Source organism: Maniola jurtina, chromosome 1, assembly GCF_905333055.1.
Source record: "Maniola jurtina chromosome 1, ilManJurt1.1, whole genome shotgun sequence".
Taxonomy (NCBI): domain Eukaryota; kingdom Metazoa; phylum Arthropoda; class Insecta; order Lepidoptera; family Nymphalidae; genus Maniola; species Maniola jurtina.
In genome coordinates, this window is record NC_060029.1 from 1,049,123 (window position 1) to 1,076,457 (window position 27,335).

Genomic DNA, 27,335 nt, shown 5'->3' on the forward strand with positions numbered 1-27,335 from the left:
TTACGAATACGACAGTATATCTATTTGCCTATCTATTTGTTACCCTTTCACGGCCCATCTTCTTTACCCTTAAAGCCCTTAAAAAGCCCTTTAAAGCCCTTTCATATGATAACCCACTTGATATATGTAGTTATCTTACTTTGAAAATTGAAAATACTAATATTTGTTCATGAGCACATGACAGACGGATAGAAGGACAGATGGACAGACGGACAGACAGAAAAACTGACAGACTGACAGACAACGGAGTGATCCTATAAGAGTTCTTTTTTGCTTTTGAGTTACGGAACCCTAAAAATATTTAGTTTTATTTGCCCCGTATTTTATTTTCATAATTACAGGTTTCTGTATCCTGAAATACGGGGTAACCAGTAAAATACGGGGCCTCTGGCAACCCTATTCGGAAAACACTGTCACATTCAAGTTAATGTCAAATATTTTGTTTTCAATTACAGAAAGCTGCATCAATCATTATTACAATATTTTCTTTGTTGTGATTGGCTGAATTTTTGAGTTTGAGCCAATAAACAGACTGTTTGCCAATTAAACGTCATAACAATATAAATGCCAGAAAGTTTAACCAAATAAAACAAACTTAATGAGAACCTAGTGAGAATGCAAACGGCACACATTTTATAATACATATTATGTTAGTCGTATATAATAGATATTATAGTAGTCGTTCACTTTGGTAATAGTCAGATTGTCATCAGTAAAATTGATATTGGTTGATGTATCGTAAATTATTGTTTCGGTGACAAATATTTTTATTATCTATTTATCTTTGAACAGAATGGAATAGAATGAAATGGAATGGAATACAATGATAAATTTTTATTCCTGTAAACTTTTAGGTAAACTTCAAAGTGTTTTTGGATGGTCAGCAAAATTTACCACTGGTTCGGAATACCGTTCCTACGTTTTCTAGGGTTTCGTACCTCAAAATTAAAAACGGAACTCTTATAGGATCACTTTGTTGTCTATCTCTCTGTCTGTCGTGTGTGTCAAGAAAACCTCTAGGGTACTTCCCGTTGACTCAAAACCATGGGCAGGTAACCTAACTGCGTAATTTTGGGTAGTTTTTTTAATCGATAAAGAAAGTTTGCGACATTGTTCTATAAAAAATTTGGATTCCAACTCCTCAATCCTGATGTTGCAGGGGACCTGACTACTAAAGCTAATGGGATTTAAAAAGTGTCGATTATTAATTGATATTGAAGGTATCTATACCAAGTAAACACTTTGTCGTTGACCTCAACCCTGATGCTGTAAGAAATTGCATTCCTAAATCCTGGTGATCCCTCGGGATTTGAAAAGGATCATCCGTTTAAATATTCTTACGTGATACAGAAACAAGTTGCATCCCGGGGACGGGCTATTACGGAGAGGCAACTTTTGTTCTGGGAAATGAAAGGATCGGGATTTTTAAAAACCTAAATCCACGCGAGCGAAGCTGCGGGCATTAGCTAGTTGTAAATATATTTAAAAGCTACTATAAGATAATAGATAAGGTACTTATTTCCTTATATTTTTATTGTATGGCAGCGCGCGGTTTTAAATTATAAATTACACGTCCTGTCCTTTTCTGTAATACATTTTTTTCTTTTCATCTCATAGCAAGAGTCCGTAAGACATAATACAGTGAAAATAGGCAAAATATACAATTTTTGCAGTTTCCACGTCAGTACCTGTCGAATTTTTCTAACAGTGTAAGCAGCAGAGCTGAGTTTACCATCAAGTGTTGATATGTGGGTGTTCCATAGAAGCTTTGCATCTAACATTATACCGAGAAACACGGGGTTCTCCTTTATTTTCAACATATGATTATTTATCAATGAATTTATGTCATTCAAGGTCCTGGTATTGGGCAGTGTGAATTCAACACACTTAGATTTCTTTGCATTTGGAAGTAAATTGTTAGCAATAAATCAGAGAGTGACCTGTGATATGGCATTACATATAGTATACATTGTCAAAAATTATAATATTAAAGCTGTGCGTATTGCGTGAGGAATAGGTTGCAAGAGAGTTGCAACTTGCAGAGTTTGATGCATGCGCTATTGCCAGCAAACATGAGACATATTTTTATCTACAGGCAACGTCTGAGTAGGTAACGCATACGTCTAACGCAAGTTGAAATGTACCAGTGCATTTAGTTAGACCTATCGACAAGTTTGGAGTTGGGTCCAGTCTAAATGTGGCCCGTGTGTTTAGACTGTCAGTTTCTGTCAGTTTCACGTGTCGTCCCCCGCACTTCACCACCCCGCTTGCACAAATCGAGACAGCACGAAATTTTCAAGATTTCTGGGTGTGATTTCTGGTTTTCGTAGTTCCCACACAATTATAACAATATAAAATATATAACGATAATTTTTTTACTACATAATATTCATTAAATTTTCTAGGTCTGTGGTTTTTCCAAATTTCATTAAATTGCTCCATTGTCTAGAAAAACGAGCACAAAGTTGGGCCTTTTTTTAAAGAAAAATACAAATCTTTGAGCCCCTGTAATTTTAAAACTACATATTTTTAGAAAAATCTAAAACACCACAGACACAGATATTAGTTTCTAGACTATGTCTGCAAAATTTCATGGACTTTGGTTGCTTAATATTCAAATGAAATGGGAACTACGATTGTATGGAGTAAGTGACGGAGAGAGTCCTGTTAATATCTAGCCGTGCTCTTCACTAATCTACCGAACTCTCGATAATCATCTTCCGAAGGGGACCGTTCGCCGCGCCGCTGTGGGTCTGTATCTCGCTCGAATTACGTGACCACTCAAGAGCAGACAAACGAGCATTTGTGTTGTGGGAGGCTTCGGCCGTGGCTAGTTACCGCTCTATCGGAAAAGCGGTGCATTCAAGCGATTTACAGCGTTCAGCTCCGATGCCGTGTAGAAACCAAAGGAGTATGAATTTAATGAAAAATTACCATACTCCTTCTAGGTTAGCCCGCTTCCATCATCACTTACCACCAGGTGAGATTGCAGTCAAGGGCTAACTTGTATCTGAATAAATAAAATACCAAGTGCACCTCGTCCCGGATAATGCCGCGTCCACGTTCCCTCTAACATCCCAGCAATCGAGTGCATCCCACCCACACTCATTTAGTATTATTTTGGTTGGGGACAGCATTGCCACACCGCGGTGAAATATGCCCGCGGTCTATCTACTTACCGGGCTCTTTATAGCGATACGGGATACTGTAACTGCTATTATAACTCCAGTTGCATCATTTCATGGGTACAGTTGAGTGTAGGTACTATCTTTTACCTGGCCTTTTCACGAATTTCTAAAGATTAGGAATCTATAATAATATTATAAAGAGGAAACCTTTGTATTTTTGTATGTTTGTATTGAATAGGCTCAAAAACTACTGGACCGATTTCAAAATTTCTTTTACCATTACTTAGAGGGATTCTTCCGAATCCGTATAGGCTATATTTTATCCCGGAAAATAGAAAAAATAAATGTCCACCCGTGCGAAGCCGGGGCGGGTCGCTAGTGCCATAATATAATTCGAGTTGTATCATTTTGTAGGAGCCATAAATTAATTTAGATTACTTATTATTGCGTAGGTTCTCTACATCAAGACGTTGGGTTTGAAATGTAATGGGAGAATTTTTGTATTACAAAAAAGGGCAATACGCGCAATTTATAACTTAAAACCACGCGATTCACTTCGAGAAAAATTTAAGGAAATAGGTATCCTTACCGTAGCCTCTCAATATATTTACAACAACATAATTTTTGTAAGACAAAATATTCTTAGTTACAAGAAGGTTGGCGATCTACACAACAGGCTGACTAGACACCGTAACAGGCTTGCGACTCCTACGCTCCGTCTCAGGAAGGTCCAAAAGTCATTTGTGGGAATGGGTATAATCTTCTATAACAAAATTCCTCAGTCAATTTTGGACTTGCCTTTACACAGGTTCAAAAAATCTATTAAAAATATGCTCTTGAGAAAAGCATATTATACTATCGAAGATTATGTAAATGATAAAAAAGCGTGGATTTAAACTTCGATTCGCTCCAGCAATGCGCAGGACTTCAATTGCTTTTATACATGGCATAATATTGTATATCAAATCTTTGAAAAGAGCAACCGCCGAGTTTCTTGCTGGTTCTTCTCGGTAGGAAAGGCATTCCGAACCAGTGGTAGATGCTTTTGACGATTCGAAAGAACTTGTAAAAGTCTAATTGAATAAAAACATTTTGAATTTGAATTTGAATTTGAATGTTCTACAAGTGTAAATTAAAAATTTATAACACCCCCGACAAGTGAAGGTTACAGTAACTAGAAAAGAGCTGATATATAACTTTCAAACGGCTGAACCGATTTTCTTGGATTATAGCTGAGAACACTCTCGCGATCAAGCCGCCTTTCAAACAAAAAATCAAATTAAAAGCGGTTCATTAGTTTAGGAGCTACGATGCCACAGACAGATACACACGTCAAACTTATAACACCCCTCTTTTTGGGTCGGGGGTTGAAAATCAATGCAATTGGTTTAGCAGGCAGGGATATTTTATCATAACTGGGCTTTGCGATCAATAAGGCAGGCAAATACACCATATAGCCTACCAGCCATGAGGGCAGGGAAGTACATACTCCAGGATGAGCCCAATATGGCACGTTGCGTTGGCAATGGCACGTTCTTCAGAATTCCCGGAGCTTCTCAATATATGCTGAAGAGGGCCTCCGAGGGTGCTTTAGTGAGTAGAAATCTCACATAACACGATCGGGTAGGTACCCTAAGAACATTTCCCCCTAGCCAAAAAAAAGACATTCCTACAGCCTTCATATTCAGCATATTTTCAGAAAAATTATCTACGACTTACCTGTCGTAGATAATTTTTCTGAACAGGCTTTTATATTATTTTTATATTTTTTATTACTATGAATCTTAGTATTGGAATGGATAACATACTGGTACTTTGACTGCTCATGCTCAAGTTACATAAATCTCCAGCATACAGCATAGTTCGTTGTAGATATTAATTGTCTATACATACCAGGTTCTATCACGTATTTATAAAGATTACGGATGCTATACCTCGAATTGCATCATTTATTGGTGAATGTAGCGGTACCGAATCATAAAATTTATTACATTTTAGATTATATAATAGCATTTTAGATTATAGGTGCGTAGGTACGTCTTTTAGTTTTATTTTCATTGGCATTTTTGGTATTTTGTGCATTCTTTTACGGTCATTATTTGTATGAGATCTTATAAAGTTCATTCAGGGTTTCCATGTACCGTCGTACAAGAAAAACTTTTTTTTAAATTTACATGGCGGCCATTTTGAAATTTTGTTATTTTTTGTTATACCAGCAATAAAAATACACATTCTGTGAAAATTTCAACTCCCAATCCATTACAGTTCACTAGATACAGCCCGATGACGGACAGACGGATGGATGGACGGACAGCGGAGGCTTAGCAGTGGCAATAGGGTTAAGTTGGCACTCTTCAGGTAGGTACGGTAAACCTAAAAACCTACCAGTTAGTCGGATAATCGTATCCCACTGAATATAATATAAGTAAAAAGAAAAAAACGTAAGCGCCACGTGCTCGACGGAAGCTGTAATGTCCCCTGCTCACTCCCCCCTCGCTTCCCCCTATCGTCTTAGTGCACTGGCTATTTCTAGTGACAGAGACACTTCGTACTACCGGGCATGCGGCGGAGTAGGCCGCATCCGGTGTTAGCGCCGGCTCTTGACTCATTATCAAAGCACTTTGATACTATTTTCTTTATGCCAACTAGCTGACCTAACCCGGCTTCGCATGAATGAAATTTTTGAAAATCGGTGAGGGATAAGAATTTCCTAAAATCTTGAAACGCGGTACAACTTACTTACAAAATTCCGCGGTACAACTTCTTCATTTTTGTCCGAAAGCCCAAGTACCAATTTATCATAGACATAACTTGAAAAATGTAGATATTTAAAGATTTTTTAAATAAAAAATAGCGAGCAAACGGGCAGACGTGTCACCTGATGTTAAGTGATTACCGCCGCCCATGAACATTTGAAGCATCAGAGACACAATGCGGTGCCGAACTTTCAGGAATTTGTAGGTCCGCCCCTTGAATAACCCCATGTTGTAATCTAGTTGGAACACCGCCGATGGGTGTTGATTCCACAGTTTGCTCCAGCAATAAGCTGGACTACCTACATTGTTATGTAGTCCAGCTTATTGCTGGAGCAAATTTAAGATTTCCTGATTAATTTTACAGTCCAACAGTTGCACCTAGATAGCTTACATCCCGGGGATGGACATAGGCTATACTTTTTATCCCGGAAAATCAAGAAATTCCCACGGGATTTTCAAAAATTTGAATCTAGGCGGCCATCAGCTATTAAAATATAAAATACAGCGAGGTTTGTTTATAATACAAGCAAAGGTCGAGTACCAAGTGCCATCGAAAAATTGCGAAATAAAACGCCCCTAATTGCTAGTGCTTGGCGCAATTAACCCACCCTGATTCAGTACCAGAACCAAGCTAGGTCATTAAAGTAATAAGAGCACGATGACCTCTATCTAATTACTAATTCAAGTAAATCTACTAAAACATGGGCGCCATAAAAATAGCGTAATTATTAAATACTAGCTGATACCCGCGACTTCATTCGCGTGGATGTAGGTTTTTAAAATTCCCGTGGGAACTCTTTGATTTTCCGGGATAAAAAGTAGCCTATGTGCTAATCCAGGGTATAATCTATCTCCATTCTAAATTTCAGCCCAATCCGTCCAGTAGTTTTTACGTGAAGGAGTAACAAACATACACACACACACACACACACGCACACACACACACACACACACACACACACACACACACACACACACACACACACACACACACACACACACACACACACACACACACACACACACACACACACACACACACACACACACACACACACACAAACTTTCTCCTTTATAATATTAGTGTGATTTAAAAAATTCTTAGGTAAAAACACTATTGTAAAAATTAAACTAGCGTACTCAACATTCCGCGGCGGAGACGAGTGGCGACATAACGGTAAGCGATCACCTTACTTGACTTGTTTATCCAAAGGTCAAATCGCCGAACATTACGATATCTATGCTATTTTTCTATTCCGGTAGAGAGTATTTATTTTCGTGCGTACTTCGTAGAGATTGTTGATTATTTACACAGGGGACAACAAGCTTAATCTATACAAATACATATAGACTACAGGCCCATGTTCAAAAATGGATGGGTCATATGAACCACCAGGTGACGTATACAGGACGATATAAGAGCATAAAATAATAAGTTTCAGCACTATGCCGTCACTTGTAAGCTGTCCAACAGAGTGCTGGTGAGAATTCAAAAGTGCAGGTAGAGTGAGTACATTTTGGTCATATATTTTTGTACGGCATTTTTACCATCGATAGATCCATGAAAAATGTACGGCATGTAAAAAAAATACTATCTATGCATAAAACACTTTCAAAATAAATTAATTTTATGTTGTTTCAAATCATCCCCCGGACCACGGAAAGAGAGGGGGTTGCTACCCTCAATTTTTTCCCCTTGTCGCATGATTTTTGTACGGCGTTGCGGAATAATGGATTAGAGGCTGTATTGAAACAGTATGAAACTAATGCCGTACAGAATTAAATGACCAAATTTAACCTGGAAATTGTCAGAAAATCAAAAAATTTCCTGACTTTGTGGCGCACCATTTTTTTACGGCACTGCGCGCTTTCTTATTATTTTTCATGGATCTATCGATGGTAAAAATGCCGTACAAAAATATATGACCAAAATGTACTCACTCTACCTGCACTTTTGAATTCTCACCAGCACTCTGTTGGACAGCTTACAAGTGACGGCATAGTGCTGAATCTTATTATTTTATGCTCTTATATCGTCCTGTATACGTCACCTGGTGGTTCATATGACCTATCCATTTTTGAACATGGGCCTGTAGTCTAATAAAAGGATAAACTGACTGATGATCTATCAACGTACAACTCAAGCTTCTTGTACGGATTGGGGCTTGCAGATAGCTATTATGACGAAGACATCCGCTAAGAATGATATTTTTTAATATAAGTTTGACGTGTGTATCTGTGTATCTGTCTGTGGCATCGTAGCTCCTAAACTAATGAACTGATTTTAATTTAGTTTTTTTTTGTTTGAAAGGTGGCTTGATCGAGAGTGTTCTTAGCTATACTCGTAATCCAAGAAAATCGGTTCAGCCGTTTGAAAGTTATCAGCTCTTTTCTAGTTACTGTAACCTTCACTTGTCGGGAGTGTTATAAATTTTTAATTTACACTTTTTGTCGATATTACTCCATAACTCTGTCAAACCTTAATTGATTCTGACAATGGTGTTCATACAAAGAATGTAGTAAAAAATAAAAGCGTTTAAGTAAATTAGTAAAAAATAAAATTTAACATAAAACATCTATCCATGACAAGCCCGTAAGCCAACACGGCCGAAGCCGAGGCGAGTCAACTAGTCCAATATAAAATTCTATTACGAAATACCATTCTTCAACAAAATAATCTCTGCTTAAATACAATAACCACTCACTTACTTAAGCACTTAGTAGAATCTTACACGCAATAACTTACAATGACTAATACCCAAACTATACCAAGAAATGAAAAAACCGGCCAAGTGCCAGTCGGACTCATACACGAAGGGTTCTGTCATCTGTGCCATCTTACAAAAAATAACACTTTTTAATTTTTTTGTGATGTAACCACAAATTCACGGTTTTTGGATTTTTCCCTTTCTTGTGCTATAAGACATTGCTACCTGTCAAATTTCATGATTCTAGGTCATCAGCAAGTACCCCCAGAAGGCACGAGTCTTGACAGACACGACAGACAGACTTGCAGACAACGAATTGATCCTATGAGGGTTCCTTTTCCCTGTAGGTACGGAACCCTAAGAAGAATGACGAAACGAGCTTTATAATCCGAAGACACGAAACCGGTAATGTAAAAATAAAACCGAATATGATCTCGACAATTGCAGGCATGTCCGGACGCCGCATTACTCACCGCCTTCGGGTAATGAGTAAAAGTGAGTAATATAATGTGAGACTTAATAAATGATCCATACTTCCTCCGATTTCTACGATAAAACGAGGCCCGCGAGACATTATTGTATTGGTGATGTCATGGCCGTAGCCAGGAAGTAGGAACATGGTAAGCTTTGATACAGTCTAAGATGGAAGCGGACTACCCTGGAAGATGTATGTTTTTCATTGCACCCATACTCCTTTGGTTTCTACGGCATGGCTTTGCCAGTACGGTGGTAAGCAGCCATGGCCGAACCCTCCCACTAGACCGCACCAGAAATTTAGATATTATAAAATTACAAACCCCTACCGGGAATCGAACCTGAGACCTCCCATTGATAAGACCACAGCGCTTACCACTGCGCCAGGGAAGCCGTTAATCACATTCCATCAGGTGTGATTGTGGTTAAGCATGTGCACATAGTAAATAAAAAAAATTACAGGATTACCGCCATCATTTCAACTTGCTACAACACCGCAATGATTTGATGACTTATAAAGTCTTGTTTCGGAATAGGAATAGAAAAGATTTTATGTCTCTACTTGCCTATACTTTGGTATGGCTATCTTACATCAGCGAATGTCATTACCCGCCGACGCGGCGATGCTCGATGAATAAGCAGACAGGACATAAAAGCATCGAAATGATTTCATAAGTTAATCCATTTTCCCACTTTTGGGTAAAACATAAAAATGTAGCTCCATACTAGTTTAATTTTATTCGCAATCACTCAAAAATAAGGCTGGTTGTCCACCAAAGATTTAAGATGAAGTCGACCATTGAAATAATATGAAGGCTATTATAAAAAGGAATATATTTTATAGAGGAAACATGTGTTTATTTGTAATAATCAATAGGTAAACTTTGAAATTAATAAATCAATATTTTGAAACATTTACTGAAAGACCTAATTCTTTCACTGAGTCCCGTCTCAGAAGAAGGATGGCTTAGGCTATAGTCTGCCACGCTTGCCCAGTGCGAATTGGCAGGCTCCACACACTCTTGAAAACTTAATGGAGGCATGCAGATTTCCTCGCGATGTTTACTTTCTCAGTTAAGACAAATTATATTTATTTGCCTAAAATGCAATTATAGCTCCGAAAAGTTACATAAAGGTGTGTGAACCCCGGACCCCCGGATAGGAGAGCTTTTGCAATCTCCACCAATAAAGGAGGTCGCCGATGCTCCAGCCATTAGCCATTAGGCTATTAACAGGCAATTATATTAATGTCTCGAGTTCATAAAAGAGGCTCTGACATGAGATAGAGATCAGGTTTGTCAATACTGTTAGTAGTCATAAAGTAATTTCATTAATTATTTTACGTCTCATTAAGTCCGGGCCCAATATATCACGGGGAAGAAAGTCATAAGGCACCACCCACGGCACAGCCTCCACACAAAGCCTACCGACATCGGGTCAGTTTTAATTAAAATAAATTAAGCCAATCAAATGATCTGACAGGAAGACCACGTTTATATTATAGCATCGAAATCGATTATTATTTAACCAATTATTCTTTAGCAATAGAAATAATTTACCAATCATTCTTTAGCATGTCTTTTCTACTCCAAAGGTTATTGGAGAAGTTAATTGTATTCATATTTTGTGCAGGAAATTAGTGAAATTAAAGCTGCATGTCATAAAAACAAAATTGAGTCTTTTACTGTCCTGTACCGCGAAAACTTTAGACGTGGTCTATGACGCGGGGTATCGACGTTGACACCCCTATTGCCACATAACTACACCCAAAGCGATTGTGGCAAGTGTACTTACTGAAGTCCTTTTTATTATTAAAAGAATCAATTTAAAATAGAAATCACTTTATATTATTACTTTTAGTAAGAATTTAAAAAGGACCTCGTTTCATTTGTGTTTGTATGAAAAGTATATTTAAGTAAATAAATTATTACAAACCTCTCCTGAACTTTTTGTTTAGTTTATATTTAGGAAATTAATAATAATTTTATTTAAGTGTAGTCTATTATGTATTTTAATTCATACTTTACCAATAATTTTTGAATAAATTGCCATATTATTTACGTGGTTAGGTTTTATCAAATAAATAATAAGATTAAGAGATCTGTAATAGTTTTGCTGACACGATGTTGTTACGATCTTTTGCAAACGCGTTACGCCTAGTCCACAGTATGGACCAAATTCTGACAGATTGACGACTTTTCTAAACATATCAGAATAAATTCTAAGCCATCAATCTTGTGAGTGTTTATTTGCCTTATAATTAACAAAATCTCTACTAATTCTCTCGTGATAATTAATTTGATCCGTTTATTTTTTATAGCACTAAATATTTAATGCATTATTAATCTTATTTACTTACCTACTTATAATACCTATTTTAGAATTTTTAATTCGGTTCTGCCTTAGACCAATAATACTCGGTACTGCCTATTAATTATTATATTTTTTACTATATCTAGGTAAAGTCAAAGTCAAAATCATTTATTCAAAGTAGGTATAATACTCCTTTTGATGGTCGAAATTGTTAAATTTGTACGATATAGTATAGTAGTGGTGATAATTAATTACGTAACTTAAAACTAAAGCTACGAGGGTTCCAAACGCGCCCAAGTCTGAGATGAACCGACAACAAACTCAGGTACTTACGTACGTACTCACGTACTTACTACAGTATATTGTCTAGAATACAAAAATATGCTATCTCTATGAAACAACCTGTCAGGATAGCGCGGCTGATGTACGGATGTGCGGGGCGTCCCCCCGCCTTATGCTCCGATTGCCATCTTGACCTGTCGCGTACTATACCTAGGTTTAATCAAGTGGAAGTCTCTACAGGAGACCTATGTCCAGCCGTGGACTCCAACGGCTGGTAATAATGATAATTAACTAAGTCACAATATAAACTTATTTTAGTGAACACATACAAAGCCTCTAGCGAAAGCTCTATACAAATATTTTATCTACAAAAAAAGTACATTTTAGCTAGGTACAAATAATTATAATATAATTATATAATTATAATATAATTATATAATTATAATATAATTATATAATTATAATATAATTATATATAATCATACATATAATTTAGCTGCAAATATTATTTTGTCTCGCAGAAGTAAGCTGTGCTGAATGCGTTTTTTTTTTCAAATTTTCTCAAAATAACGCACGCGATGTCATGCTGTTTTTATGTTAGTACATTAATTCGGACGCATGATCTGGGAGTGACTGATCGCCAATTTGAATCATTTATCCGTACCGTGATAAAAAAATCTCAATCGACCACGCGGATGCTAAAGGCGATTTCTCACATACCGAGATAGTACGAGCTCGTTCGATACAAGTCTTCAGACTCGTGATGGCTCGAGTTAGAAAAAAGACGGTTGCGGAGTGCGACACAGTCATCTGTTTTGCAAAGATTTGTCGATGAAAAATCCGTGAGAAAACGCTGTCTCACTGATTGTTCTTAGACTATAGGCAGTATCGTAGCGTAAAACTTATTTTTAACCCCGGACCCAAAAAGAGGGAGGAGAGGTGAGTTTGAGGTGTGTATCTGTGTTCTGTGTATCTGTCCGTGGCATCGTAGCTCTTAAAATAATGAACCGATTTTAATTTAGTTTTTTTAGTTTGAAAGGTGGCTTGATCGAGAGTGTTCTCAGCTATAATCCAAGAAAATCGGTTCAGCTGTTTGAAAGTTATCAGCTCTTTTCTAGTTACTGTAACCTTCACTTGTCGGGGGTATTATAAATTTTTACTAATTGTACCTATTGTAAGTTGCTGGACTTTCGACACGCGACTTGCGTTGAGGAAAAAATTAGTTCGTCTATTATGCTCCGTGAGAGGTCACCCTTACAACTTGAGACGCTTCAGGGGCTTATTATATGAACTTAAATACTGGTAAAGATGTACTGTATGTATTTATTACTACATAGTTACTATATGATTCATATACCTTCGCGAGTTTCAAGGATTAAATCGGTTTACCTCATGTACCTATTACCTATAGGTACAATAACTTAGTTCTTTACAGCTAAAGTAGGGATTTTTCTAGGTAGTTCGTTATCCTATAATTTGTACTTGAAGAGCATTACCTAGACTGAAAAACTAAACTAGCCACGGCTGTGGCTTCCCACCAGACCAGACTAGAGATACTTTAGAAATAATAAATTCCCAAATCGCTTCTGCCGGGAATCGAACCCGGGACCTCCCATTTATAAGACTACAGTGGTCACCACTCCGCAGAGAGGTTGATAGGGTCTGAAACTAATCAGCCATACTCCGACAAAACAGATAGACAGACAGACAACGAAGTGATCCTATAAGGGTTCCGTTTTTCCTTTTGAGGTACGGAACCCTAAAAATGGAGACTTCTGACACATTACAATGTATTTACACTAGAGTTCGCGCGAAAATAGGTTTATTTCAAATTCAAATTGGCGATAGTATTCTGCTTGAATTTAGATGGATTTTGCGATTAATTTTGTGTGACTTACCTTTGACGATATTAGCGTCAAGGAGGGCGTCGACTCCTGCGAAACAAAAGGGGCCTGCTTTAGTTGCTTTTTGGAAAAACGGAAGCGAGATGAAACGGAAAATTATAGCGAATTATAGCGACGAAAAAGGTTGCGATCATAATCTTTAGCAAATGAAGTGCTAAGATTTACTTGTGACTTTATTGTTATTATCACTTATTCTTTATGTAAAATTTAAAGGAAATCTCTGCTAATTCTGATAATTTTATTAATTTTGCTAAACTTTATCAAAGCATAAAAATGCTAAACGAACAAAATTGCAAGTGTGATTACGTGAAAGAAACATAATAAAATGAATAATTGCATGAGTCAACTGAGAGCTTTCGAGATTCGAGTAGTACAAGGATCTTCCAAGAAATAGCTTCAAAGTATATTCTGTAGAGCAAGAAGGAAAATGTGTCATCATTTGCAATTGAGGAAAACTTCATTTCTATATGGATCATATTGTGCCTATAAGTATATTTACTTAATGAATAAATGAATGTACTTTTATTATAAACCATAAAAATTATTAGATACAGAGAAAACACATAATAATACAGAGCGAAAACTTGAAAATATGTAGTGAGATCTAACTTATTTCTAGCTTATTTCGAACACTATCTGATAGAAGCCTCAATAGCTCAACAGGTTGAGGAGCCGACTGAATTCCGAAAGGTCGGCGGTTCAAACCCCACCCGTTGCACTATTGTCGTACCTACTCCTAATACAGCTTTGCGCTTAGTTGGAGGGGAAAGGGGAATATTAGTCATGATTAACATGGCTACTATTCTTTAAAAAAAAAAAAAAGAAGCATCATGATAAATGAAGCAGCGGAAGTCCATGATACACAATTGGGACTGATCATCACCATCAACATTATCAACCGCTAGATGTCCACTGCTGGACATAGGTCCCTTTAAATGTAGGGATTTACATACACTAGTCGTGACAGTCTTGCGAATCAAAAAATCTTGTATTGGAGCTTAATTTGCAATAATCCGCTTAAACGGACAAATCTATAACATGGCGCTCTCCGTCACTCCTTTCATACAATCGTAGTTCCAATTCATTTGAATATTAAGCAACCAAAGTCCATGAAATTTTGCAGACATAGTCTAGAAATTAATATCTGTGTCTATGGTGTTATAGATTTTTCTAAAAATATGTAGTTTTAAAATTACAGGGGCTCAAAACCACAGACATAGATATTAGTTTCTAGAATATGTCTGCAAAATTTCATGGACTTTGGTTGCTTAATATTCAAATGAAATTGGAACTGCGTTTGTATGAAGCGAGTGACGGAGAGACCCCTCTTAAGTATAACAATGTGTATTCGTAGATTTATTTGGTGCTGAGTAGTGGTGTTGCTTGCTTGCTTGGTGGCTTCCTTTTCTTGCATGTTTAGTAGTGGGATGACAGGCGGTGCACCACATTTTGTCATTTTTGGCGGATTATAGAAAATTAACTCACTGTTCACCGTCTAAATTCGGACGTCTGCGCTATTTTATAATCATAGGAAAAAGATAGTCGTGTCTTAAAAAACTTAGAGCTACATTTAAAACTGGTACTGAGTACCTGTATTTTTATGACCTATTTTTTGTTTGACCTTATAAACCATATTTTTTACGAACTTGAATCTTGGACAAAGGCTATAAAACTGACATCAAACAATCCACAAACCAATAAATAACACGAAGGTCTTGCCAGTTAACGTTTAACCTATAGTTATATGAGTGGTACCTATTTCATAGTTACAAGTTGGCATCGAGTTACATTTACGGAGTAGCAACGCCCATAACATCAGTAACGCGAGGATGATCAGTGAGACATTTTACAATGACTTCTCAATAACAAACCATCTCTAAAAAGTTAACATGGTGTAAAAAATTGGTACCTACTCGTACCTCCCAATATCAAAGCCAAAAAAAGCCGTATCTATGTGTGAAATAATAGACACTCATCAATAACTTTTAGGTATAATTTGCTCTATTACCGTAAAAATAAGCAAATTACGATAAAAAAAGTAATATTATCGACAGACAAAGGAATACTCTTTAGAATTTAAGTTGGGATTTCATCAAATTGCTACAGTCGCATATTATGTTGTGATTGTTAAGCGCTCCGTGCACGTTAAACAATTGGTAACTGATTTTCGTCAAAAATATACAAACTGCAATATTTAAACGCACAAACCCTACAAAAAGTCAGTCAAAAACCAAAAACAAAGGTAAAATTAGATGAAATTATCGACCCGATTACTATGGGAGTTACAATAAGTCATTATGGCGGTTGGCGAACTGAGGTACTAGCGTCGTAGTTTGACAGCTACAGTGTGACGATCGCAATCACCGGTGATTGGTCAACACTCTCTCACTATTGGCTGATATGCCTATTGCAACGACATTACCGTAAATTCAGCCAATTTCAACAACTGAGATTAAGCATTGATGCAGCTTTTCCGTAATTGACCAGTTGGTCCAGCATGATATCTCTTGGAGTAATTTTGCGAGATATTGGTACTGATTCTGAGTGCAACTAAAATTTAGAGTATTCGCATCTATTTCTTACCAATGTATAAATACCTTACCAAAAATAAAAGGACAGACAAACATAATTTAATTTAGAACTGTCAAACCTCGTAACTTATGCTGCCAGTCGCGAGCCTATTGTTTAATAGCATGCACTAAAATTTTGTGGTTTCAAATTTAAAATTCATGTTCCGACCTTTTTTTTTTCTTTAAATCTGGCTTTACTCTGATTAGCCAATGTCAAGTTTGTAGATATTTTCAAGTTATTGAATTTATACAAGTATGGACTCCGTCTGCGCCGGCGCCCGCCGACACACGCGCGGTGCCTCCCTAGAGCGCTTCCCAGTCAGTTCCACCACCAAAAAACACCAACTAACACAAAAACCAGCCACTCTTAACAAAAAAAAAACTCCAGACAAGCACAGCACGCGCGCCAGCAAACGCCATCACAGACGAAGTCCTGTTCCGACCTTTTAAGCAACCTCAAAAAGAAAAAGATGCAGATACTCTGAAAGTTTAGAGAAAAACAAGAGAATCGACGCCATTGCTCGCTCCAGTGATACAACATCTCTTTGGGTACAAGTAGGTATGGAAACGTTTTATGATTTCAAGAGCTTCGATGCGGAAGATTATCCTGACGTGTAATTACACACTACATGTGAATAATCATAATATTGCGCGCTCTCAGATAAACTGACTTAACTCAGAATGTACAGATTTTCAGTACAGATTTGATGACCGTAGTGGCGAGGGCTGTCGTCTTATGAGAGGGAGATCCCAGATTCAATTCCCAGTTAAACTGCCACAATATAAGTTTTTGTATTTTTTTTGTAACTAGCTTACCAAGTGATTTAGCGTTCTGGTGCGATGCCGCGTAGAAATCGGTTAGGGATATGGGTTTGACTGAAACAGCCACACCCCTTCTAAGTTTGCCAACTACCACCTTAGACTACATTAATACTTACTAGCTGATGCCCGCGACTTCGTCCGCGTGGATTTACGTTTATCGAAATCCGCGGGAACTCTTTAGGCGAGATAAAAAGAAGCCTATGTGTTAATCCAGGGTATAATCTATCTCCATACCAAATTTCAGTCAATACCGTCCATTACTTTATGCGTGATTGAGTTACAAATATCCACACTTTCACATTTATAATATTAGTGGGATTAGGAATTAGGATTCGGATTAGCAAGCTAAGTTTGCCAACTACCACTAAGATTGCATTACCACTTACTATCTGGTAAAATTGATTTATGTCATCAAATAACAAAGTTTTCTTTGACGAAAAATTACCTGATCCTGAGCGAAGTCGCCTTTAAGAGTACAATTTTAAAAATAGTTAAAGAGATTGGCTTATCAAGTTTTTACTATGGAGTCAGCGTCCCAGCTGCCATACCTACTCGTACATAATATACCGTATCATTGCATGGGATAAATCATAGACATATCATATAGAAATTGATGAGACTAGACATCGGTAGGTAAGTACATATAAAATACCTATAACATTACATTTTTACAGTTTTAGAACATTTCCTTTCTCTACTTTTTTCTTTATCGCTCTCCTTTTATTGATCTACACCGTCTACACCCAATAACTTTGTTTGAACCAGTCTCTATAATTCATATCAATTTTGAGTTAGGCCACTGTCGCTCGGAGCACGCGATGTAAACAAACTAACAAAAAGATCCATTACAGACGGACGGACAAAAACGTGGCGGGCGCAATTATCTTCTACAAACGAGTATTTAGCATTATAAACAATTGCTTTTATTACTATTAAACGTTACGAATAATTACAAGAAAAACATTGATATACGAAACTTAGACAGTTTTAGATATAAATATGCGTAGGTGGTACACGACAGTTACGTACTGTGGTTACGTATGAAGAAAATGTAAGTCCCTAGTAATAGTTATCACAAAAAATTTAAAAATGTTTAAAATGATGTTTTTAAAATATTTTTTGGGTGGATATGCTTTAAAGACCTGATACAGTCTAATTTTTATCTCGGAAAATCGAAGAGGTCTTACGGGATCTATTAAATCCATGAGGACGAAGTCGCAAATATAGTAGGTATGTAATACAAAAAATTAATATCTTTTTGATAGGAACAAAGATAAAACTCGTAAATTGTAATCTAGAGCGTCTTAGCATATCGTTGATTTTTGATTTTTTTATATCAAATACTTCAAAAACGAAACACCGCAAAAAACATGGCCGACAAAAAACGAAATCGCATGAGCAAGACAGTTTGGGAACTGCAAAAAGTCCGAAACTCTTCCTTTCTTATTATTATCCTGTCACGGGCAACTATAAAATGCAATTGGCCCTCAAAAAATTCAAACTCGTTAGAATAACGTATTGGTTAAGGCTCACCCCACAAAAGGGGTATGTGCAGGAGAATACACCTAACCTCTTACGTGATAGGGTCTATGTAATTTGGCGGTGTTATTATGGGCACACATTTGCCAGGCGATTTGAATTTCCGGGATCGTCCTGTTTTTGTTATTGTCTAATAGTGGAAATAATATTATAATATGTATAAGTCGAGATTTATAAGTGTGGTTTTCGTGTTTGTCACAAATTATATACACAAAATAATTATAAAAAACTTGACTGACTGACTAATTGACTGTTCTATCAACGCACAGCAAGCGCACAACTTAAAAAGCTGAGATTAGAAACTGGAAATTTAGACGGTAGGTGTGTCTTAATATGGAGTTAGCAGAAGCACTCAATAAGAGAGAATCTTTTAGAAGTTTTACTCTTCAGGAAATTAAAAAGGGAATGAAAATTCGTCAGTTTTCAAGTTAAGTATATCTTATAAGATTGGTATTTGGGCTTTCGGTTAAAAATGAAAAAAAAAAAATATGTGTACACGTCAGGATTTTTTAAATGCCACCTCAAGGCAAGGCAAGGCAAGGCTTTTCAGAAATACCTACAACCCGAGTAAAGCAAGGGTAGGTTGGTTAGTAATTCATAATTCTTACTCTAGGTACCTATTTGATAATAATAGTAAAGTAGTTTTATCAACTTCACGAAATCACACTAATATTATAAAGGCGAAAGTTTGTGTGTATGTGAGTAAGTGTGTATGTATGTGTGTGTGTGTGTGTGTGTGTGTGTGTGTGTGTATGTTTGTTACTCCTTCACGCAAAAACCACTGGACGGATTGGGCTGAACTTCAGAATGGAGATAGATAATTTCCTGGATTAGCACATAAACTACTTATTATCCCGGAAAATCAAAGAATTCCCACGGGATTTCGAAAAACCTAAATCCACACGGGCGAAGTCGCGGGCATCAGCTAGTAATTCATAATTCTTACTCTAGGTACCTATCACACTAATATTATAAAGGCGAAAGTTTGTGTGTATGTGAGTAAGTGTGTATGTGTGTGTGTGTGTGTATGTTTGTTACTCCTTCACGCAAAAACTACTGGACGGATTTGGCTGAAATTCAGAATGGAGATAGATAATATCCTGAATTAGCACATGGGCTACTTTTTATCCCGGAAACCCAAAGAGTTCCCACGGGATTTCGAAAAACCTAAATCCACGCGGGCGAAGTCGCGGGCGTCAGCTAGTAATTCATAATTCTTACTCTAGGTACCTATTTGATAATAATAGTAAAGTAGTTTTATCAACTTCACGAAATTATTTATTAAAACCCTGGCCACCCCAATTGATATTGAGTGTCAGGTTGCACAATAGACGCACGCGCATGTACCTGCGCAAGGTGACCCGGCGAAGGGCACGAGGCTGCCCTTGCGTCCCTCCCCCCCCCCCCTCCCGCGCCGCCCCTCCAGCCTCTAGTCCCCTTGTCCCTTGCATTCGCATGCATTACCCGACACGCCATAGCTGGGATGGCTAGCATGGAAAATAGTGATGGGTGTAAATCTAGCTAGAAAAATATATCGATGTATATATAGTCTGTTTTTCGTTAGTCTTCTCAAAAGGTAAACAAATCGCGGAAAAGTCGGAGAAACGCGTAAGCAAATTGCTTTAGACCTTCTGGGGTTAGGTTTTTTGTTATGATTTCACTGTCAATTCGCAGTAACACACTATTTACCGCATCAAATGAGATTGCATGCGATAAATGGTCAAATTGTCATAAATAATTATAACTATAAATGCTCTCGGCTGTACCCACGTGGTTAGTCGACGTACGCCCGACTAGTTTCGGACCCATCAGACTAACCATGTGAGTACAGCCAGCAGCATTTTTATATATTATTTATGAAGGCAATCACTCATGATAATTGTGTCATACAAATATTCAAGATAGGGGCTTCTTTAGAGGACGATTCAAACGACATGTGTCTCATTCAACCTTAATGCAATTCATTAAGGTTGAATATCTTGTAAAGATGCTCCTATCTTGACTATGAATTCCGGTGATAGTGTGATAGAAGTGATCTTTTTTTATTCTAGGTTTATAAAGACCATTAAAGTATCGATACATTGCATCGATACTTTCAGGCACGTGCCTAATTATTATTACTTATAGCCTTAGCCCAAAATCGCGCCCGACAGCTAAGCTCGCAGGGACAGGTGCGAACGTTTGCAGGCCTTATAGCAAGGCTTGGGCCCTAACACATCGATTGGGAAAATAAAAGAGCCAAGTTTCCTTTAAAAATGGTAGGTAGAGACGGTCAAGAATTGCCCAAGAAATACATAGATTAGGTGCGAAGTAAGAATGTCGTTTATTTGCCACTTAAACACTTACTTCTGGATAAAGTAGCATTTTTATGGCGAAAGAATCAGTGAAGTCGGGTCAGAGTTTCAGAGTTTATCGATTACAAACAAACTAATCTTTCCTCTTCATAATATTAGTATATCAAACACCCGAGTAAAGCCGTACGGATCAGCTCGGAGGAGAGGTAATAAATGTATGCGAGAATAAGTGTAAAAATTTATAACACCCCCGACAAGTGAAGGTTACAGTAACCAGAAAAGAGCTGATAACTTTTAAACGGCTCAACCGATTTTCTTGGATTATAGCTAAGAACACTCTCGATCAAGCCACCTTTCAAACAAAAAAAACTAAATTAAAATCGGTTCATAAGTTTAGGAGCTACGATGCCACAGACAGATACGCAGATACACACGTCAAACTTATAACACCCCTCTTTTTGGGTCGGGGGTTAAAAATGTACCTATTCAGTTTATCCGGTCAGTCGATATGAACCTTCCTCAAAGACTCACAAAATTAGCTCGCAGTAAAAACCCAATTACTATCGTCGTATTTGATACAATAATGGCTTTATGGAAATTGCCTATTCCTTGCACAATTGTCGAGGTTTCGTGTAAAAACCTCTGATTCACGTAATGTTCTGTTCACGTAATTTTGAAATCACCTATGAGCTATGACTTTCACTCTCATATTACATATAATATTCTTATAGTCTAATAGGATATGATTCAGATTTAATGTAAAATTTGGTAATTTTGAACTGGATCAATGTATTATTATTGCGTAGGCTAAACAATATGTAACGTTTTAAATAAACGTGGGCGGCGATTTAAATAAAAACAATGTCTTTGTGTATCGTTGTAAAAACAAAAATATTTTATTTTTTATTGCTTATTCGACTGCTCTCTCGGGAATCTTTACTTGAGTTGACGCTGTTTCGCATTTTGAATAGCATTAAAATGATAGAAAATTGTGAAAAAGTCGAAAAATCATCATAATGACGATTTCCGGGAAATTTGTACAAAATAGCCTAATACTTAATTGTATTTAAATTACTTGAGACCCAAAATCGAGGTAAAATATTATTTAAATCCCTATTTCAAGTTCCACAAGTACACTAAACTAAGAAACTATTAAATGTGGTTACTAGATACTTAGAAACTTCATGCTTATTTAATCGCACCTACTTATAATAATAATTTTCATTTGATTCAAAAGAACTTCGTAAAAGCTTACTTGCATAGCAACAGTTTCTGTTCCACTCACTACTGTATGCTATCTTCTAAGCCTACGTGTAAGGTTTTACAGGAGTGACCTAGTTTGAGCTTTGAGATACGCTTCCGGTACCTTTCAATCACAGAAGTGGGCCGTCCGGAAAAAGGCGTGGATAGACATTTTGTATTGTTCTAAAACTTCTAATAGATGATGGTCGTACTGAATGGTTCTAAATAATCGTATGTTTATTTCAATCACCGATCGCGTGGTGCCAACGTTGATCAATTCTATCTACTTATGGATTACTAGATGATGCCCGCAACTTCGTCCGAGTGGATTAAGGTTCCCGTGGGAACTCCTTGATTTTCCGGGATAAAAAGATAGGCAATTTCTGGGACGCAAGCGAACTTTTTACCAAATTTCACATAGACTAAACAATGGGCCTTTGATAATTACGTAGGAACTCTTTAATTTTCCGGGATAAAAAGTAGCCCTATGTTCATCCCCGGGATGTAAACTAACTCTGCCAAATTTCGTCAAAATTGGTTAAATAATAATTATTGGGTGATGAAAAGCTAGCAGACAGACAGACAGACAAACAGACACACTTTCGGATTATTTAAAGAAAGTTAGTACATTTTTACTTAAATCAAAGAATTACTTAGCGGGAACTATTTATTTGCTAAAATCAAAGAATTACTTAGCGGGAACTATTTATTTGCTATAATCAAAGAATTACTTAGCGGGAACTATTTATTCTCTAAAATCAAAGAATTACTTAGCGGGAACTATTTATTTGCTATAATCAAAGTATAACTTAGCGGGAACTATTTATTTGCTTCGGTGATAGCTCGCATCCAGTCAAAATCGCAACAAATGGGCCGTGAAAAGTTAGCAGGTATAAGACACATAAGACTATCGCAGTATTATATAAGTATAGATGGTCGTTAGTTAATAAAAAGTTCATCATATTTCATTTCATACTCTCTTTTACATTGGGATTTCATAAAGCGCGGCCACAATGCGTAACCTCCGCATCTCCGCTAGTTCCGCTCGGCACAGTTCCGTAACTGAAAGCCGCCGGAACTATACCTCGGAACTGGGTCGCTCCCGTGAAACCTAGCATCAGTCAGGGACGGCTACCGTTACCTACTGTATTTGTAGCGTTAAAACTACCAAAACATTTCGCTATTTATTTATTTTTAACCCCCGACCCAAAAGGAGGGGTGTTTTAAGTTTGACGTGTGTATCTGCGTATCTGTCTGTGGCATCGTAGCTCCTAAACTAATGAACCGATTTTAATTTAGTTTTTCTGTTTGAAAGGTGCCTTGATCGAGAGTGTTCTTAGCTGTAATCTAAGAAAATCGGTTCAGACGTTTGAAAGTTATCAGGTCTTTTCTAGTTACTGTAATCTTCACTTGTCGGGGGTGTTATAAATTTTTAATTTACACTTGTCATACTAGATGATGCTCACGACTACGTCCGCGTGGATCTAGGTTTTTAAAAATCCTGGAGGAGCTTCTTGATTTTCCGGGATAGAAATTAGCTTATGTCACTCTCAAGGTCCTGAATTAGATATCTATGCCAAAAATCACGTCTATAAGTTGTTCTGTAGGACGAAGTGATTCACAACTTCCTATTCGAAAAAGTCACAATTTTTCCTCCCTTTATTCTAACAAGATTTTAACAACCCATTAATATTGTGAGCATAAAAAAAACTAAAATCGTATAAGTAATCGGAGCACAGATTACATTTCGAAGCAATACGGTTTCGATCATTAAACGAGTATAAACGCCTCCAAATACTTCGAACAACCCCTCCCCCCACTTTCCCCCCTTTACCCTTCTCTAAGCCGTCAATCGTAAAACTTACCCCATTAAATGTTTAGAGCCTTCTAAAACTGTAACACAGAGTAAAATGATATAGAGCAAACTATAAAAGTAAAACACCCTTTTGGAGTTTATGGCGTAAAGAAAACTATAATGTTTTTTTATAGTAGGTACCTTACCTATTGAATGAAAAGGATTACATTGTATATTTTACTTTCCAAGCTTTAGATTGCAAGGCTTTTCAAGCTTCTTTAACACTGGAATTAATATATTTTCATCGTTAAGAAGATAGGGGCTTCTTTAGGGGTCCATTCAGACATGTGTCATATTATGTATTGCATAAATGTTCATAATCTATTTGTTAACCCCCGACCCAAAGAGAGAGTATCTGTCTGTGGCATCGTAGCTCCTAAACTAATGGACCGATTTTAATTTAGTTTTTTTTGTTTGAAAGGTGTTCTTAGCCATAATCCAAGAAAATCGGTTCAGCCGTTTGAAAATTATCAGCTCTTTTCTAGTTACTGTAACCTTCACATGTCGGGGGTGTTACAAATTTTTAATTTACACTTGTATATAATGTGTTTCATATCGATTGAGGGGAAAATATCGAAAACTTATGAATGTAATTTTATGTTTGTTGATTTAAGTTAGTTAACAAAAAACTTCTGGGATAGCCTACTCTGTGTCTCAGACGATAGAAGGAATAATAACAAAACGCACAGTGCAGCTAACTGCAGAGGTTGCGCTGTACGGTCGCAGGACATGCTCACGAGAAACGGGAGTAAGTCAAGTATTTCAAAAAAATTTTTTTTCAAAAAGTACTAAAAGTACAAAATAATAATTTATCATCATTATGATCAGCGTATCACCGACTCACTACTGAGCACGGGTCTCTTCTCAAAATGAGAAGGGCTTGGCCATAGTCTACCACGCTGGCCTAGTGTGGATGGCTGACTTGTGAAGTGCCAATCCGACACTTCTGGTAAGGCCAGCGTACCCATCTTTGAGAACATTATGGAGAACTTTCAGGCGTGTAGGTTTCTTCACAATGTTTTACTTCACCGTTAAAGCAAGTCGTATTTATTTGCCCAAAACGTACATAAGTAGCTCCGAAAAAGTTAGTGGAGTGACCATAATTAATTATGATTACCTACTATTTTGTTATTTTTTTTTGTATTTAATTAGTCTTAATTCCTCTTTTTTTTGTAGAAAATATAATTTAACTCAATAATGATTAGTTATAACAACTCTCATATTTACAAATATGTTTTTATTGAAAATATCTACTTAAGTAAATAATTAACTGTAAAGTTATTGGTAAACATATAATGAAATTTTGGAACATAATAGTAAAGCCAATAACTTATATAAAAACCCCCAAAACAAGATCATTATTAAAACATACATATTGATAAGATATAATAAAAAGTATTTATTTGAATCATAAAATTAAAACAGAAAAGTCGTAAAAATAAAGTAAAATTAAAACTGACGTCAACTAACTTGTAGGTTACCTATATTCTAAGAATAACAGTGCATTCAGACTTCTGCCTTTATAAACTGGCCTAGATCCAAATTTCACCTAAATTTGGTAATCCAATATAGGAACAACGAAGCTAAAATTATTTTAGTCCTGCCCAAAAATGCGAGTCTTGATCAATGTTGCAATAATGTGATAAAATTGAATAAAGATGAATCCTGGGTTACAGCACAGCACGCTTCCTTAGAAGATGTCAGATTCACTCTTGCCTTGAAAGCATTTAGATTGTACATTGCTGAAAAATTTCATCAGCCTTCTTTTGAAAAAAAAAAATTGTCATAATAATATTATTTTGTCCGTAATCATTTGAGAATAAGTTAATCGATATTTAGGTAGAAAGTTTTTATGGGCGTTGTGGAGTTTTCTTACCGTAAAAACCCTTGAATTCATCAAAAAATAACTTATACCGTTTCACATGACCCAATATGTAGGGTACGCAGGCTATATCCGTCCAAGGACGCCCGCTCCTCAAAGTGACCCAATGAGCTACATAGCTGACCACCCGCGCCAGTGCGATTGCGATCGCAATCGGGATCGATTCCATCCCTAACACAATATTATTATCAATTCAATTAAGTTTACTCTTTCAAATTTGATTTAAATCTATTTTAAAAAAACCTCTTGTAGGAAAAGGGGGAGGGGGAGGGGGTATGGGGGGGGGGCACACACGACACTTTCTTCGCATTCCGGTCCGAGGTCGCCATTCCAGCACCTTGGCAGTTGGCACCCCAACTTCTATTGGTTTTTCGAACTACGTGCCCTGCCCATTGCTAATTCAGCCGTTTTTGAGCTATGTCCGTTACTCTGGTTCTAAAAGAAACTCTGAGCATTAAGATACAGCCTCCGATCCCGATCGTGGAATCACAATTCGGGCGTTGGTCTGGATTTGGCTTAGCGCAAATTACAATTGTAATTCTCGGAACCGCTATATGAGTGGCACGGCCATGGCGGGAGAAAATGATTCCTTTGTTTACTTTTTATAGGCTTTGATTTTTAAATCTAGGGTTTCGAGAGACGGACGGTATATTTTAAGTGGTACTTTACATTTTAGATTTGAAATGGAAATTAGAACTCGGAAGGTATGGTATTTTAACGCGACTACAGCAAAGTCAAAAGGAAGAGTTGTGATATGATAAACCATTTTATAGGCAATTCCCTTTTTTGTAATTTACCTTTACCGGGGCAAAGTATACCTATATAAATGCACATTTTGAGAAAGGACTCGTCATAATATTTGCTCTAAGTATATGTTAACTGCCAGGGGCGCCGGTTTTTTAAAATTCCCGTGGGTGCTCCAGCCATTTTAATGACATACCTACCTAACTACTTATATTTTTGTTATTTATATCAGTACTAGCTGACCTGGGTGAACTTTGTACAGCCGCGCCGTACCTAGTAGAATTATTTTACATAGTCGTGGGTGCTCGGCACCCACGGAGTCGGCGCCCCTGTTAACTGCCATGTACAATCCTTGTATAAACCGTACTTATGACAGTCGACAAATAGAGTAAAGAGTCCTTTCTGAAAATTTAAGCACTTTACCTACGAGTAATTGATTTTGGGTGCATAAAGTGTCATCTTACCCGTTATACGACAATTTGGGGTACATCTTTCTTTGCTATATGGGGCAAAGATTTAAAATATCTGTGGAAAGAGATTTACAATAAAAAAATTTCAAAAGAAAAATAAAACCGACTTCAAAAACCAAAAACACTAAAAAGTAGAAAATAATTTTTGTTTAGCTAGACATGTAATGTACCTAGGTATGAAGTCGAGCGAGCATATTAAAACAAAATTAGAAATCCAAGAGTGAAGCTCGCCCGACTTCATACCTAGGTACATTACATGTCTAGCTAAACAAAAATTATTTTCTACTTTTTAGTGTTTTTGGTTTTTGAAGTCGGTTTTATTTTTCTTTTGAAAATTTTTTATTTCACAATT

General features: G+C 36.9%; 1 protein-coding gene across 11 annotated transcripts in view; it reads right to left on the bottom strand.

Moving 5' to 3' along the window:
* Nucleotides 1-27,335, bottom strand: part of LOC123865607 (voltage-dependent L-type calcium channel subunit beta-2) — a 164,885-nt gene that overhangs the window by 49,832 nt on the left and 87,718 nt on the right. For 10 of the 11 annotated variants that reach the window (XR_006796025.1, XR_006796023.1, XR_006796026.1 and 7 more), the window contains exon 2: nucleotides 13,560-13,595. The exons of the other annotated variant lie outside the window; for it this stretch is intronic. Coding sequence is in view for 5 of the 10 variants with exons in the window: in XM_045906817.1 (XP_045762773.1) it covers nucleotides 13,560-13,595 (36 nt within the window). In the remaining 5 variants the exon portion in view is untranslated. The remainder of the gene's footprint in view (nucleotides 1-13,559; nucleotides 13,596-27,335) is intronic. 11 annotated transcript variants of the gene reach the window in all.